The sequence below is a fragment of the Protopterus annectens genome, chromosome 3.part1 (assembly GCF_019279795.1).
Source record: "Protopterus annectens isolate FY-2018-M chromosome 3.part1, PAN1.0, whole genome shotgun sequence".
Classification (NCBI taxonomy): Eukaryota; Metazoa; Chordata; order Ceratodontiformes; family Protopteridae; genus Protopterus; species Protopterus annectens.
Genome location: NC_056732.1, coordinates 1021789346 through 1021807855, shown reverse-complemented (window position 1 = coordinate 1021807855; position 18510 = coordinate 1021789346). Strand labels below are relative to the sequence as shown.

The 18510-nt window shown below is 36.6% G+C and overlaps 1 protein-coding gene across 4 annotated transcripts in view; it reads left to right on the top strand.

The window, feature by feature from the left end:
* The window catches only part of LOC122798334 (protein spire homolog 1-like), an 893363-nt gene extending 875213 nt beyond the window's left edge, over positions 1-18150 (top strand). For all 4 annotated transcript variants that reach the window (XM_044067180.1, XM_044067179.1, XM_044067177.1 and 1 more), the window contains 3 exons: positions 11989-12016; positions 13775-13926; positions 15930-18150. In XM_044067180.1, the coding sequence (XP_043923115.1) occupies positions 11989-12016; positions 13775-13926; positions 15930-16188 (439 nt within the window). In that variant the 3' untranslated portion in view covers positions 16189-18150. The remainder of the gene's footprint in view (positions 1-11988; positions 12017-13774; positions 13927-15929) is intronic.
* Positions 18151-18510: the final 360 nt, after the last annotated feature.

Here is an 18510-nt window from a genome sequence, read left to right as displayed (position 1 = left end):
CCTGTTACCAAAATTACTCTAGCAAGATGGCTTACAGATATAACAAATTGGCATTACCTTATCAAAACCATTATGAGCTCATTCCACTAGAGCCATGGCTACTTCTTCAGTCTTCCAGTCTAGAGCCTCCATGGATTACATTTGTGCAGCAGCAACTTTTGCTACTCTCCTTACATTTGTTACTCATTACAAATTGGGTGTGGTCTCCAGAGCCAGGACATCTTTTGGCTCAGTTGTGCTCAGCAATATCCTTAGAGTCCACCCGGGGAATTAGGTAGCTGGGGACTCTGTCTCATAAGTTGAAGATAGAAAGAAAATTGACGACATAAGATAAAAAAGTTATGTACTTACCATAACGTTCCATCTGTGTTGTCCATTTTCATTCTTCCTCAACTCCTCTCCCACCAGCCCCCTGCACTACAAATTCCTGAAAAGGCGAGTGTTGTAAGTATACCACTTCCTTGGGGTATAGCTCCAGATATAGGCTCCTCTCTCTGTGACTGCATTGTCCTTAGCAAACAAGATCTGAGGTAATTGGGGTTGGTGCATTATGGGTAAGGGAGTAGCTCGATAGTTTTCTGGTCGTCATGAGCTTTTAGAACGGCCGAGTCAGATCCAAGGGATGAGAACCCATAAGTTGGGGAAGAATGAAAATGGACAACACAGATGGAACGTTATGGTAAGTGCATAACTTATTTTTAAATAAAACTTTTCAAAACTTTATCATGTTCTTCTCTACTAACTTCCAAACTTCCATAGGAGTACCATCTGTTTCCACAGACTTCCCGGTTTATTTATTGTACATCACTTTTTATAACCCAACATGATGCTATGCAGGTAGGTGGATGTGCGGCCGAACCAACCAAGTAAACAACAAAAGGTCAGCAATTTGCGATCCAGAATCAGAAAATAGAAAATAATTAAGTCAAGTACATATAGATGGCTAAATAATAACCCTTTATTAGACAGACCGGTTTCGGCAACCAATGCCTTCTTCAGTGTATGAAAAATTCACCACAAATCACAACAATTTATAGACCCACCCCACCTGTGAGACTGATGGAAAATGCAACCAGTATATATTTAAAGAGAAAGAACCCAAAATATAAACAGAAATTATACGTAATGGTAAATGCAATCATAAATTAACAACATGTGGCAAATATAACATAAAAATAGATAGAACCTTGAAAATTGTAAAATAAAAAATAAAAAATAAAAAAATATGTTATAAACTGACCCCAACACATTGAATTATATAACATAAAAGTAGATGCATATCACTTATGGTGTAGTTATATTGAGAACATATATCATACATGCTGTCATAGCCATAAAGAACATCACATCCAAAGCATGAAAAAAAGGGCAATCAATGTTCCAACAGAAAACATATGGTAAACAATTGATGATATGGCTGAATTTGAAAATCCATGCCTAGTCCAGTGTTCCAATATTTCCTTCAGCTATGATTGCATGTGGTATGTCAATATGCCTTTGGCTCACCTCCATCGGACCCTATTTGACACATTAAGAAGACTATAAAAAATATGAGAGATAGAAGCAAACAGATTACTATAAACCAATATTCATAATCATTCATGATGTAAATAAGATATACAAATCAATATGTTTGAAAACATAAAACATAAATTGTACCAACCTATATCCTCATATGTATAAATGGTCATTTAGTCCTGGAGGGAATAGGACGCCCAATGTAATGATCCAATGTTGTTCCTTATGAGTAAGTATTTTATGCCATCCCTGGGGATTGCTACGGTCCCCCAGAATTCTATCTATAATGATAAAAGAAAATTGTGCATCAGGATGTTTCAAATTGTGCCTGTATAAGGCATTCATTTCCTTCCTAGTTTTGATGTCTAATCTGTGTTCGTTGATGCGTGTTCTGAGTGGTCTAGAGGTTTGGCCTACATAAAAAGCTTGACACCGACAAGTAGCCAGATAGACCACCCAACTGCTGCTACAGTTACCAAATATTCTGCATTGATACACTTTACTGGTATTACGACTTGTAAATTCCTTACTTTTGTTGACTTGTTTACATGAACCACAATGGCCACAAGGGAATGTACCCACTAATACATCCCCTGACATAGTCAATTGTTGATGTATTGCTCCCCCACTTTCTATGTGTTTGAAATGTGAAAAGGGAGAGCCAAGAGTTCTGCCTCTCCTATATGAGAAATGGCACTGTTGATCCAATATTGATCTCAAAAATTCATTGGCTATGAGAATATTCCAATGTCCATTAATGATACCCTTGATAGGATAGCATTGGAATTTCTGCCAAAGGTAGTGACAAACCGAATTATATTCGTGGAACAATCCCTGGTTTTAGATTGATATTGTAACAAAGTTTTTCTCTCAATGTTATTAGTCCAATTCCAGGCATTAAGAAGGTCTTGATGTCTGTAACCCCTATTGGCAAACCTATGATAAAGATCCAAGCCATCCCTATCAAAATCACCCTGTGTCGAGCTCAGGCGTTTGATACGCATAAAATTGGGACTTAGGGATGTTGCGGATGGTGTGGCCTGGGTGCATGCTGGAAGCATGCAACAAAGTGTTGTATTGAGGGTATTTACGATAAGATGTCATATTCAACATATGGTCTGTATTTCTGGTAACGGTAACATCCAATATACTCGGGGTATAATCCCGAGTTGCAGACTATGTTTAGTTTAGATGTAATTTCATTATTTACCTGCATCCCCCATTACGAGGGAGTTGAAGCTATTAGGGGTCTTTTGACCACCAGTAGTTCCAATTTTAGTAATGACTTAATTTCCATTTTATGTCGATTATTGGAAGTCACATTAGAAAACAACTTTTTTCTTTTTGGTAAATCTTATTATCGTCAGAAAAGAGGGGTAGCTATGGGGTCTTCTGCAGCCCCAGCATTTGCTAACTTGGTAATGACATGGTGGGAAAAGCAATTTTTACCAACGTTAACGGCTAAATATAACATCTGTTTTTTTTGTCGTTTTATGGACGACTTGTTTTTTATTATTAACGGGGATGGTACCACTGTTGATCAATTTTTTACGGAAATCAATACCACGTCAGACTACCTGAAATTCACCATGGGATGTCAGGGTCCAGAGGTAAATTTTTTAGATGTTACCCTAAAATGGGATTATTTGGAGGGTAGAATACATAGTTCCATTTTCCGTAAAAAAACTTTCAACAATGGTTACCTGCATTATAAAAGTGGTCACCCCAAATTTATCACCAATAACATTCCAAGGGGTCAGTTTATACGGGCTAGCCGTATGACCTCTAAAGATTCAGATCTGGACGTTGAATTTTCATTCATTTCATCCTTATTTATTAACAGGGGATATGAAGCTGACCTTTTGGAACGAACTAGGAAGGAGGTTTGGTCAAAAAGGGAAACTAACTATTTGCCATTATTAAACCTCATTATGGAAGACGTGGATATAGTTGGTAGAAAAGGGATGGTAGATAAAGTTGATCCAAACCTGATTTGTTCCTTGGAAATGAGTTCAGATTGTAGGGAGATTCAAAATATTCTAAGGAGAAACTGGAGTATTATCAGAGGTAATAAGGACATTTTTCAGGTATTAGGTGAGAAACCTGTTTTTGTACAAAAGAGCGGTCTAAATCTAAAGAGGATGTTTGAGAAACAGCAAAATAGTGCTGATAAAATAGTGGTTCAGAGTAGGGGAATGACCACATGTAACCACTGTAATTTTTGTCGCTTTATCTCTACGGGACCTTACATCTCCCTCAGTACTTTTAATAGGACCCTGGAGGTCCCAGGCCCAGTTAATTGTGGAACCAGAGGAGTTATTTACATCGCTCAGTGCTCTTCTTGTGATGCCTTTTATATCGGGATGACAACCAGGGAATTAAGAGTCCGTGTAAGGGAGCACATTTACAGTATTAAGTCAAGGGATGACAGGAATGCTTTATTTAAGCATTCATTGATTTGTTCACTTTTTAAAAAATTTTTATTTTCTGTGTTAGAGGTGGGCAAGAAGGACATGAGAGAAGGCGATTTCAGGAATTTTCTCTTACAAAGGGAATCTTTCTGGCAAATTAAATTGAAGTCTGATATTCCCCCCGGATTAAATGAGACTGTTAACATTAAATGTCACTTGAACCAACGCAGGTTAAATGTGAACAAAGTAGGATGTTCAATATTTTCTCATTTTTATTAGATTTTAGAATAGTTTAGCTCATGTAGGATATTGCAAGTAATATAATTGATTTGTATTAACTTTTGTTTTAAATATTTTATTTTATTTATCACATGACTATCAATCACATGACTGTTTTTATTGTATTTCACTATCGTGAATACCTTTCTTGTGCCAGATCATTTCTCTCTATACTATGTCATCTCTCTATTGTGTTGGTCACAAATAACATTTCTCTGCGTGCATATACATATATTATGATTTGTAGCATGTTTTTTGGGGGGCCAAGTATACTATTTTAAACCAATACTATTATTTTTTTGAATACGTATCACTGAATACTGTTTTCATAAATATAAATACATTATATTTTACCATTTAGGTACTATAGTCTTGAAATATTGGCGTATGACATGTCTATTTGTTATTACAGGCACTATCATCATTGTCTGTTATTTACACAAACATATTAGTCCTGGGTATACCTTATAAGTTCTTACCCTGGACATTGGCGGTTTTAGCAAGTATAATTGTGGCGCCGTTACAGGCCTAATAATTTATTTGGTTCACTCAGTGTTTTGGTGTTGATTGTTCTTTAACATCATATTGGCTCTGGCCATACATTGGGCCTATCTATACACTTGCAATGTTCCTGATGTTTGTATTATAGACCTACACTATAAGAGGTCCTCAACCCTAGGTTTAAAGTTGAATATACGGCATATACAGTTTTCAGTTTTCTGTTTTACCATATGACATCTTTTCTTGCGGTGCTGGCTCTGCATTTTTTTCCCTTTCTTTTTAATAATTTTTGGATATACAGTTGGGAATCTTGATGTGATACAGGGGCTGATACCCATTATCTCTACATATTATTATTGAATATTGATTTTCTATCACAGTGTTTTATCTTGGCTTGTGGTCTCTGTTTTTTTGGCTTATATCATATATCCAGCATGGACCTAGACAGTATCTTAACTGGATTGTGTGCCGATCGGGAGGATATTGGGGTATTTGGTATCCATGCCTCGCCAGGCAGCAATTCCAATGAATCAGGGGAACAATCAGCCATGAATTGTGAATTGGCATTTAATTCCCTGTCCAAGGGTCTTAAAAACCTAAGATCAAACATATGGCATCTACGTTTGTTCCGGGCATATCTTCATAAAAATATAGCCCCTAGGGGTCTCAGAATTCGGCTACAACCATTGGTTGGTAGACAAGAAGACATATTATCTAATGAGTGTCGTGAAGCCTTACAGAAAGGGTCCATGCTTTTTGTCAACATACTGGCCCAATATTATGAGCGTATGATTGATACCAACCTCCAGGAAGTCAAAACTATGTGTTTAGATTGCAAAAGATTTGAGTCTCAATCTACATTTCAAGACTCTATTAAAAACATTATCACAGGAACTCACAAACCATGATAAAGTTACCAAAGATAGAAAAATAAAAAAGTTTAAAAGAGATTATATGGATTACCAAAGGGGGCGTCCTTTTGACTCCCAGAGAACAGTGAGATTTATGGGTACCAGTTCTGGTTCTATATCTAATGTTCCCAGTAATAATTTTAACAAAAAAATACCACGGTCCATTTTGAAAAATAGGGATCAAACCAGTGCCAGCACCTCAGGGGAGGTTTCTTCATGTACTGATTATGATAGTTCCAGTAACAAGGATTCACCACATAGAAAAAAAATCCAATAGAGCAATCCCTTTAGACATGGTCTCAGGCGTAGGGGTGGACGCAAGCACAAAGGAAGCAAACATGCCCAATTCCCTCAAGGGATTGATCCAGAACTTCCTAACCTAAATCAGGGGGTCAATCTAAATGTTTTGAATTTGTCCAAAGAAACATTGTCTGTACAGCATCTACAACTTCTCAATAAAGGTTTAGGTTTTATCCCTGGGTTTTTTTGCAATGAATATAGCATTGTCACTGATGTTATGAGCTTCTGTCGTAATCTGAATCTGAAATTGTTTTTTGCAGATAGAGACTCTCAAAGAACTGATGAATTTAGATTCATTAAGTCTGATTTTCAACCACCTATGCACAAACATGTTTCTGTTTTCATGCAAGCGGTCCTTAGGGAACTACACTTTGAACATAGGGAATATGACATAATGAGATCTAATCTTTCTACACAGGAAACTACTGCTTTAAATGAACTAAGGGAGAATCAAAATATTGCAATCCTTCCAGCTGATAAGGGTGGTGCCGTGGTTGTGATGGATATGACTTCATATTTGAATGAGGGCCAATCTCAACTGTCTGATAAAAGATGTTATATGTATATGGCCTATGATCCTACCACCCATTTTAAACAGGAAATAGACACTTTTCTCAATCTTGCCCTTGAGGAGGGCATTATAACCAAAAATTGTGTTTTTCAGTTAACTGTCAAGGATCCTCAGAAGCAAATCTTGTATTTACTTCCAAAAATACACAAGTCCATTACAAATCCTCCGGGCAGACCGATTGTATCAGGAATTGGGTCCTTGACGGAGCCTTTTTCCTGCCTTTCTTACTCAATATCTCAAACCACTGTTGTGTTTTGTTAGGGCTTGACTGCAGGATACGACACAATTTCTACAGATCATACAGGATTGTCAACTTGAGCCTGGTTGGCTCATGCTCATTGGATGTTAAGGCCCTATATACTAGCATTCCACACTGGGCTGGCCTACAGGCCCTACAATATTGGTTAGATAGAGCTGCTCTATACTCCCCTGGGTTCAATACACTGCTCATCTGTATGACGGAACATGTCCTCAATAAGAATGTCTTTTATGTTCAAGGGCAATGCTATTGGCAATTGCAGGGTACGGCGATGGGAGCATCTTTTGCTCCCATTTATGCCGATTTGTTCATGGCATTCTTTGAGGAATGCATGATCTATGATTCACTACACAATATCTATCTGGTGGAAATAGACATTTGGCGCAGGTACTTGGATGATTGCTGGATGGTGTGGCGGGCAGATGTCAGGTATTTACAGGAATTCATTGAATACCTCAATCAAAATGTATGGGGAATTGAGTTTACAGTAGCATACGATCTTCAAAGCATCAATTTTTTGGATATTACCGTTACCAGAAATACAGACCATACGTTGAATACGAGATCTTATCGTAAATACCCTCAATACAACACTTTGTTGCATGCTTCCAGCATGCACCCAGGCCACACCATCCGCAACATCCCTAAGTCCCAATTTATGCGTATCAAACGCCTGAGCTCGACACAGGGTGATTTTGATAGGGATGGCTTGGATCTTTATCATAGGTTTGCCAATAGGGGTTACAGACATCAAGACACTCTTAATGCCTGGAATTGGACTAATAACATTGAGAGAAAAACTTTGTTACAATATCAATCTAAAACAGGGATTGTTCCACGAATATAATTTGGTTTGTCACTTACCTTTGGCAGAAATTCCAATGCTATCAAGGGTATCATTAATAAACATTGGAATATTCTCATGGCCAATGAATTTTTGAGATCAGTATTGAATCAACAGTGCCATTTCTCATATAGGAGAGGCAGAACTCTTGGTTCTCTCTTTTCACATTTCAAACACATAGAAAGTGGGGGAGCGATACATCAACAATTGACTATGTCAGGAGATGTATTAGTGGATACATTCCCTTGTGGCCATTGTGGTTCATGTAAACAAGTCAACAAAAGTAAAGAATTTACAAGTCGTAATACCAGTAAAGTGTATCAATGCAGAATATTTGGTAACTGTAGCAGCAGTTGGGTGGTCTATCTGGCTACTTGTCGGTGTTAAGTTTTTATGTAGGCCAAACCTCTAGACCACTCAGAACACGCATCAACGAACACAGATCAGACATCAAAACTAGGAAGGAAACGAATGCCTTATTATAGGCACAATTTGAAGCATCCTGATGCACAATTTTCTTTTATCATTATAGATAGAATTCTGGGGGACCGTAGCAATCCCCAGGGATGGCATAAAATACTTACTCATAAGGAACAACATTGGATCATTACATTGGGTGCCCTATTCCCTCCAGGACTAAATGACCATTTATAAATATGAGGATATAGGTTGGTACAATTTATGTTTTATGTTTTCAAACATATTGATTTGTATATCTTATTTACATCATGAATGATTATGAATATTGGTTTATAGTAATCTGTTTGCCTCTGTCTCTCATATTTTTTTATAGTCTTCTTAATGTGTCATATAGGGTCCGATGGAGGTGAGCCAAAGGCATATCGACATACCACACGCGATCATAGCTGAAGGAATTATATTGGAACACTGGACTAGGCATGGATTTTCGAATTCGGCCATATCATCAATTGTTAACCACATGTTTTCTGTTGGAACATTCATTGCCCTTTTTTCCATGCTTTGGATGTGATGTTCTTTATGGCTATGACAGCATGTATGATATATGTTCTCAATATAACTACACCATAAGTGATATGCATCTACTTTTATGTTATATAATTCAATGTGTTGGGGTCAGTTTATTACATATTTTTTTATTTTTTATTTTTTATTTTACAATTTTCAAGGTTCTACCTATTTTTATGTTATATTTGCCACATATTGTTAATTTATGATTGCATTTACCATTATGTATAATTTCTGTTTATATTTTGGGTTCTTTCTCTTTAAATATATACTGGTTGCATTTTCCATCAGTCTCACAGGTGGGGTGGGTCTATAAATTGTGATTTGTGGTGAATTTTTCATACACTGAAGAAGGCATTGGTTGCCGAAACCGGTCTGTCTAATAAAGGGTTATTATTTAGCCATCTATATGTATTTGACTTAATTATTTTCTAATTCTGGATCGCACATTGCTGGCCTTTTTTTGTTTACATCACTTTTTATCTCATCTCTTCTTATATTAGCTACTAATTGTTGAGCCTCATCTTCCTCTAACTGTGTTATAATGAAGTCTTCCATAAAGATTTCCATTTGTGCCTTTTTTTATTCCTCCATTTCTTTGCTTTATTTAAATGTTTGTAACATTTCTAAAAATATTTCTATTATCTCTGTAGAATTTCTGGTTATTTTTCATTTAGGTTCTCTAAGTTTGTCTACAAAACTCTTCTGCTTTCTGTTGCCTAAATCATTGAGTTTAAAAGTTCTTCCACTCTAGATATTTTATCAAAAATAGTTTGGTAACAGCAGTCTTGCTAAACTCATGCATATTATCTAAATACTCAATTTTTTCCCTTTAGCACTCTGCAGTTGCTCCCTCCTCTTGTTCTCTGAGATTCCCCTTCTTCTGTGGTGCTTCACAGTCTTTGTCAACTCTTGTAAATAATTTATATTACTACTTTGCCATTTTTCTTCCTGTCTTATTTCTACTGTATTTTTAAACTCGGTATTCATTTTCCCCACACACTAGCTATCCCTTCTTAAGTAACTTGGGTCCGACAAAAGTTGCCTTCATTATAAGTCTGTCCCAATTCTGAAAGACTTGCTGTCAGGCCTTCATTGAAGTAAGTCACTTAAACAGGCTTACACCAGGGGCCAGATTCCAAAAGACCTGCTCTTAGTGTAAGTGTCCACTTACACTGAGAGCAAGTCTTTTGGAATTGGGCCCTATATCTTCCCTAATAACTCTTGAATCACTTCCACTACCCATTCTTTAAATTCCTCCATTTTTAAGAGATAAGTCAGAAAGCACTAGTGTCTCATTTTGCATCATTACTCTGCATCTTTATCTTTGTTTTTATTGGTGCATGATCTGATATAGTTATTGGATGATGCACACCAATTGAACAAATGTCTAAACCTTCCCCTTATTCTTTTCATATAGCTGTCTTTCTAGCTTTAAGTACTCCTTAATTTTTTTTTTTGCATAGCCTCTCACTTCTGCAGTAAACTTTCACATTGTCACTTTCCTACCCTTTTCTCTTCTCTTTCCACTTAAAACGCTTTCTTATATTTTCCTTTAAATGTCATCCAGCAGTATGTCCGTGACCTTTAAAAAGGTCTTTTTAAATGACGATCTCTCCAAAACATTTCTGTTTCAATTTTTAATGCCCTACTTTTATTTTATTTGACACTTCTTAACCGGGTTAGTCTGACTGGGTGAAAAGCTCTTTCAGCAGAGACCCGAGGAGAAAAGTTCCAAACGTGTACAATATGCAAAACTTATACAAGTGCAAATCCAAATGCAAAGCTCAACTTGTACAGGCGATACAATAGCAAATCAAGATTTACTAACAAAAGAATAAGAGTTGTATTCACACAGAGTAGGACTGCAGTTACTGCATTGGCAAATAGTTAAGAAATCAAGTTACTTTTGTTAATCTCCTTTTCAACCTTTTAATTATTTCCTTTTTTTTTTTGTTTGTTTTTTTTTTTTTTTTACTTCATTGTCTCCACATGCAACCATATTGCTATATGACCCAAATAGCTTGCAGGTTTTCTACCCCTTATATCTTTTCCATGTACTCTGATAAAACATAATTTGTTTCTGTCCAGGAGGTTTGCGTTACGTATGTCAATCGATGTTCTTAACTCAGGTTTATATTTTCATGTACTAAAACCTGTTTCATCATTTTTATATCTGGCATCAGTTTGTTGGCTACATAAGGTTAGCTGCTATTCATGTAGTTCACCTTGAGTACAAGTCAGAATTTACTGTTATCTAGTAATTTTTTATATTTTTGTTGTTCAGTTTCTGTATTTGCTTTGCTGTCTTTCTGTATTTGTCTCTCTAAGTCACTATAAACTGATATAACTTGGCCGTGATCTTTTTTGAAGAGGTGAATGAGTTAAAATGCATTTAGTTACACTTTGCAGCTCTTTGAAATACCCTCAAAATAGGCGGTTAAACACTGAAACACATACTGATGAAATATCCACTCTGTATGACAGATTTGTAGAATAATTCACTTGATTTTGTAGTGGCAGAAATAGAATCATAAGGTTGTATGCAAAGACAGTAGTAAAACATATGTGGTAAGATGTCTGCATTTAGAGTGGTAAAATGAGAGTTGGTCATGAACGGCAGTTGATAATGCTTAGAATATCCAACACTGATTAAAAATAAGTGTGATGTTTTTAGTTATTCAGTTGATAGCTCTGTTAAGCATCAGCCAGAGAGAAAATGGCATTTCAGGTTATTTGTAGTTTACTTTAGTTAAATATATTAAACTTCCCATTTGCTAGATCTAGTGTCCTGGAGACATCAGAACTGTGTACTTGTTTTAGAAGTCTGTAATGCTTAGATAGTTGAGTGTTAGTTTAAAATGTACTTTTTGTATCCCAGTAGTCTTCTATCAGAGGTCTCCTTCTGTTCTGCAACAGCACTGTCAAGTTCCAGAGTGAGCAGTCTGGTAGAACCCTGAACTAGTAGTTGTTACTGAATATGTATTAAAATATGCTACTGAATGTAGAGCAGGACTAGAAACACAGTGGTAAACATCCTGCATCAGAGTGCCCTAATATTTTTATTCCATTGCAAGCCAGAATGTGCAGAGCCTATGTTGTGTTGTAGGTGTCAGTCTATATGAGGTGACACCTGGACTTTAATAAGAGACACACATTTCATCTTTCCATATTACCCCCAAAAACACTGCATCTTCTAGATATTCATTTACTCCCCAGCTAGAAAACCTATTGTATAAAACATGCAAACCCAGCCCTTGAGTCAGCATATGTTAGCACTTTATATTTTAAATTTATATTGCCAGTCAGGCTGTTGTCTTTGCATTTCATTCAAAATACAGTATTTTTCCTCAGAATTTTCATGGCAATACAAGTTACCTAATTTTATTTTTCCTTTCTCCTTACAGGCCTGTCTGTTCACAGTGTTGTAAAAAGGTAGGTAATTAGATATATATTAAGAACATTTACAGAGTATGTTTACAGGTCAAATGAGAGTGGTGTGTTTTGCATACTGTGGTTTTCATATCACATTTATAAATGACTATAAAAGTGAAATAGAAAAGTTTTGAAACGTAGAAGGGGGAGACTGAAGTAAAAGAGTATGTCTGTTGAGGGAGAGTGAAACATTTTTGCATGTTTGATAAGTCTGACTTCAGGACAGGAATAAATCCACGCACTTCATGCAGGAGAGGTGAAAGGTATCATAAGGCAAACAATATTGCAGAATCAAAAGCAGGTATATTTGGTTGAAAAAAGCATTTTGTGGAGTCTGCCACCCTTGCCAGACCAATTCCTTTGTGATGGTCAGTACTGTTTCCAAATAATGATAGTGTTCATGTACAACGCATTGGACTTCTGCTCTGAAATACAGCAACATGCATGGATATAAACACAGCTTACATGTGTGACACATTCTTACTAAACTATTAAGTTTATCCACCTACAGTGTATTGATCATTAATATATGCTCCCAAAGCTATTTCCTGGCAGTACATAGCTTTGGAATGTTCAGAGAGCATGTAGTTTGCTTACAATCATTTTGATATTTCATGCCATATATTTTGTAAAATACAGCCACTATCTTTGTAGCTACTCCACTTTGTTCTGTCATAACAAGTTTAAATAAATCTTATGGTGATGAGGGTGGTGTGCTTAATTGACTTGATTCATGCTTCATTGTAATAAATTTTGCATCATCCTGAGAATTAAACCCAAGAGGTTCACTTAGTTTTCTGACACCAGAGCAAGTGTAAAATCCTATGTGGGGCCATATTATATTATGCAAGTATTTTGCATTACACAAAATAATGCATTCCCAGCTAGAGCGTTTTCTGTCTGGAGACATGCGTGAATGGGCGTACCTTCGTTGAAGGTTGTGCGTCAGGGCTGGCAACTCGGCATGTAAAAATCTACTGCCAATCATTAGCGGACCGGAGTTCTGCTGTGGCGACCCCTAACCTGGAAAAGCCGAAAGACACAACAACAAAATAATGTATGTACAACTAAAAATCCAAGTCATTGCTTTGGGACTCCAGACTTTTGCATTTTTTTTTTTTGCTCATATGTTGCTTTAAAACATCAGACAGTTGAAGATTAATTTTTCTTTCAGATTGTTTCATGGAAAAAATTGTAGTGATGTTTAACTTTACATAGTCTTCTACAGGCAGGATGACCCAGCAACAGAAAGAGAGAAAATGACCACTGACATTGCATGTGTGGACCACAGTAAGAATGCCTCTGTAATAAGCAGCACTTATTTATAGTTATAGCATTCTAGAAAAAAAAATAGTTGGTAGAAAAACACATTTTCAGCCAACTGGAGCAATTTCTAGATACTTCTGTATCTATGCATCATAAACTGAGTAACACAAGAATGAAAAACCTTCAAAGAGTTATTATCTTAAGTGATTTGAACACAGCCTTACTAATTATTACTTTGTCACTGTAATTGTACGCCTTTTTTGCTTAGTGAGTAAAGCATATGTGGTAATTAAAATTTTAGGATACCCCTTGGTTGAAGGAGTCATCTTTCATATTTCCCCATTTTTTGTATGTATTCATAATTAATTAGTATTTCCATCTTACTGTGTGATTAATAAGTGGAGCGTGTTTCATGCAGTTTAATCTTTGCAAGTTGTTTAATATTTTCCACCGTACAAAACAGATGTTAATATTTTCCACCTTACAAAACAGATGCGTTTGCCTTCCAAGCCATATTCCGCCCTCCCAGTCCTGTCTCTTGGACCATCAGCCTTGCAGAGAGGTGAAAGTTTGCTGAAGCCAGGAAGGTCTTTAAGTGTGAGCAGTCATCATCGGCAGCTGAGTATTCAGAAAAGCATACCCAAGTAAGTCAAGTCATTCCACAAGTTCTGGCAGATCTGTAGAGCAAGGAAGTCCATTATTAGCAAAGGATTTCCAAACAAGGGTTGTGTATTATTTATTTATTTAGTCTTCAGCTTTGACAGTGACCAGTTCTCTGTGCAAAATATGAATTTACAAATAGTAGAAGCATACAACAGGGTACAGATGTAAAATGAGAACATGCTATGGTAAGGGTGGGAGGTTGGTATAATGGATAAGGTGTTTACCTTAGACACAAGGTGCAGGGTTTGATTCTTCCATGGGGTAATTGGCAAGGCTTAAAATGGCCCATCAGGACAGTTAGCCTAGTACTAACCTATGAACCTAATAGTGACCCTTAGCACATGCTATAGTAAAAGTGACCCTTAATGGTTTAGCTAACAGCAAAACTGCTGAATAAAAAGTAGTATATCATTTTGGCTATACACAGAATGAACCTAGATGAACAGAAGCAACATAACATTAACTAACAAGCAGTTGACAACAGCGACTCAGCTGTGAACAACAAAGTATTGTAGACTATCATCATCAATTCCCTTTCCCCATTTTTTTGCATTGGGTCTGGATGTCACTTGAACAGTGCCACTATCCTACCTTCTTCAAAAGTCATGCCTTAATAAAATACAGAAGTTATATTGAATGGTTAGGAATATGTAGAACAGTAATTTATTTTCAAAGTTAAGGTTTATGAGCAGTTGCAAATACTGCTCATGCTGTTGACTCGGCAGCAAACTTCAGTCTTCATTTACTGTGTAGGCATGTTGTTATAGCGATAACCCATGGCTGGGTGCAGGTAATGCTGGATTTACCCATGGTTGGCATTGTTTGGTCATGAGGGCAAAACCTGAGTGACCAAACCAAGCCAACTGTGGGTCCAGGATTACCCACACCCAGCCATGGGTTATTGCTACTATACAATGGCATTATTTAAGAAAAAATTACTTGCTTTTCTTAAATAATATCTTTGTATAACTGTATAATGGCGCCATAGTGTTCTTCCTCTTTTTTGGGGTATCCTGGAGCTTTCTTGATGTACTGCACATGCGTATGTGATTTACGTTCCCATGCTTACGCAGTGCATCAGTGCTTTGGAAAGGAAGCAGTGGAAAAAGGAAGATCTCTGTTGCCCTATTTTTTTTTTTTTTAAATAAAAAAAAAATGAAGTTTGAAATCCAGACAGTTCAGAGGTACGATTGTGACAGGGCAGAAATACAAGGAAAATCAGGTACATTTCTGTAGTTTTGCATAATTTACCTGATTTTCCATGTATTTAATCTGTCCCATTTTTCTCATATTAACTGTCCAGGTTTCAAAGTTAATTAAAAAAAAAAAACTCAAGAAAACTGGAAAGCTCTGTAGCATAAAAGTCTGGGTGGCCAGACTTTTTTTTATTGGTATATGCTCGGTTTACAACAGACACACTAGTTGGGCTGACCAATCAGCGTGCATGTTTTTGAATATAAATGACCTGTCATTGTGTATTATTACTTGTACAATGATAAGTAAACCTAGAATCCTTGTTCTTTAATGCTGTAGGAGCATGTGGAAGAGAAACCTACCTCCAGAGTATATCTTGTGCTACTGCATTAATGCCTATATTAATTGTAAATTTCATACTTACATAATCATTTGTATACATTCTCATGTAAGTGAAGGAATGTGTTGTGATGATTTGTCTGCATCGCTTCTGTGCTAGTATGGGTATTTTTTAAGCAGGTTAGGATGTAAGTTTTATTTTGCATTGACTGTATCAGCTTCAAAAAGGTTCTGCTTGCTTAGAAAACAGCAGCCATTAATAATGAGGGAGACTTAAATAGAGCAGAGACTGAAAACATTGATATCTTCATGTGTGTGGCACTGATGTAGATTGATACTTTAGAAAATCAGGTGTATAGGAAGAATGTTGAAATTAAAAGTCATAATGAGAGTGGAAGGATATTTTCTTTTGCAAATCCTGTTTTACTATTTTTTTGGTATCTCATTACAGACTTGGCTCAGGCTCAAAGTCATTGGATAAGCCAGATGAAGAACTGCAGTTTCCAAAAGAACTAATGGAGGACTGGAGCACAATGGAGGTCTGTGTAGACTGCAGAAAATTTGTTTCTGATATTATTAATTCCAGTCGACGAAGCCTCATGGTTGCCAACAAAAAAGCAAGATTAAAAAGGAAAACTCAGTCCTTTTACATGTCATCATCAGGCACATCTGAGTACCGCCCTTCAGAGAGAACTATTAGTGAAATTTAAGACTTGTACCATTAAGTTTTCTTGATTTCTCAAAAGGAGTCAATAGAAACTATAAGTTGCAGAACAGAAACAATGGACTGTCCAAAAGGAAAAAAAATGGCCTTGGTTAGTTTACAGTGTATTTTTGGTGAAAGACGTGCTTAAGGCCAAATGGAAACTTCAAAGTAAACCCACGGCTTAAATCTGCTTGGTTTAAATGAACTATAATTCAGGATACTGTGTCATACCAAATTGTTCAGCACTTTGTTTTATTATGTATATAAAAATAGCAATGTCTTAACTGGGCTTCCTGAACTGCTATACTACAACACATGTAAAAGCAGGACGTGCTGTGTTTTGCCCATCACTTATTTTGCACATGTCTTGCAAGGGTTGCATATTCTGCTTGTTGCATACTAGCATTGTCTTGATGCATCTTCAGAGCTAATTTTATGGCTTTGCTGCATGGTACAGAGGCAACAATAGTTTGGTATTCCCAGTCACTTTTTTCTTAGAAAAAATGCAGTTTGCAATCAAAGCTTGAAATAACATTTTTAAAATGGGGCTAGAGTTTATAACATGGAAGAAAAAAAACACCTATAAATGATTGCTGTCCCAATGAATGCTTTGAAAATGAAGGTGTGGTTCTAGGAAAGTTGCAGGTGGGGTGCCATCAAAGTCTGTCCAAGAAGCAAGTTGGAAATGCATTTTTGTTCATTTATGTACTACATAAGTGTAAAACAACAGAGTTGCTGATGAGATGCAGTTGCATTGTGAGGCTTGTTTTGTAATGAGCAAGTTGATTCATAGGAGCACTGTGTGAACAGCTTCATTTAGTTCATGATCTTGCCCCCCCATGTGAACAGCTTCATTTAGTTAACAATCCTGCCCCCCCCCCCATCTTTCTGTGGTGTACATTTGCAAATTTGTTTTGTTTAGAGTCTGCCTCCTTGAAAAAATGTAGTCTACCTCTGGTAATGTTTAGTGAGGTCATTGTCAGTTCCTGGCTGGATGTTACCACATGCTTAGTCTAATTGTTACCCAGACTACACTGCTCTGTAAACTTTGGGATACATGGTGCTGCACACTGCCATCCCCAGAAAGCTCTACTAGTCTATGGTGAATGCAACAGCAGAACTTGGTATAAGAGTCTGGAAATCATTTGCCAGAGAGGCTGCCCTGAATGTATTAATGAAAAAAAAAGTACTTTTCTATCTGTAAACAGTACTCATGTGATGCATTGAGGTGATTAGTGTACTGAATAGAAGTTTTGGTTAATAATGCATTGCATAAATGGAACCTTTGTTTGCTCTTGCAAGATCAGACTGAATAGAAGCTGGCAGAGTATATGCTTATCCATCTCAGTCAGACTTACGTTTTATGGCTTCTTAAGTTTGACAATCACTGCATCACAGACTCTGGATGGAGGCAGTTTCCCTGTCTTTTCAGGTGCACAAGGCGTTTCTTTAGGAAAACAGCTGTGGAATCTGCAAAAGAGACCATTTCTGTTTGATAATATTGCTTCTTGTAATACATATGTACACATTGTAAAAGAAAAGTTAGGCAGCAGTTCAGAAGATTAATAAAAGCTGTCAATAGATTCACACAGAATGCGCTTTTTGTACATTAGTAAGACTGAAGTTATACCTTCTTATCTGGATGGGCAGTCTGAAAAAGTCCCACTTCAAACTTTATCAGATACAGACTGCAGATCTAAGTAAAAGACACCTTGTGGAAAGAACTGGATAGGTGGGTCCAAATAAGTCAAGACCAAGGTGCTCATTGTTATTGCAGAATCATGTAGCACGGTTAAATCCATTTGTCCTACAGAAGTAAAGCAGGCACACAAATATTTGCATTTTACATGTTTATCCGCCCTGCAAGACAACATTCTGAAATTCAAACATCAGTGTTCTGAGTGTTACATGAAAGGATTAATAACAATATAGTAATGTAAATGTATATTAAAGTAATTTGTATGTTTGTTTTGTCTTATTTTAATTTAAGTTTTTCCTTGTTTTTGTCTGCCTTGCCAAACCACGTCCTTATAGCATAGGTTAAGGTGTGTCAAGTTTTGTGTAAACGTATTTATGTTTTTAACATTCCAGTGTCTGGGATATGAATGAAAACTTATTTTTTTCTTTTTGAAACATTGACTGCATAAGTGGGTCAAATGTTTGTATGTAGTTAACATATTTATTATTTGAGAGATTCATGGCTTCATAACTTGAAGAGGGGAAGGTGCCCTTTACTAATTGGAAGGATTAGCCAAGGAGAGCAGGATGCCTGCTGTTTTACTGTATCTACTGACTGCTACATCTCTCTCTTTCGAGATGTGTATTC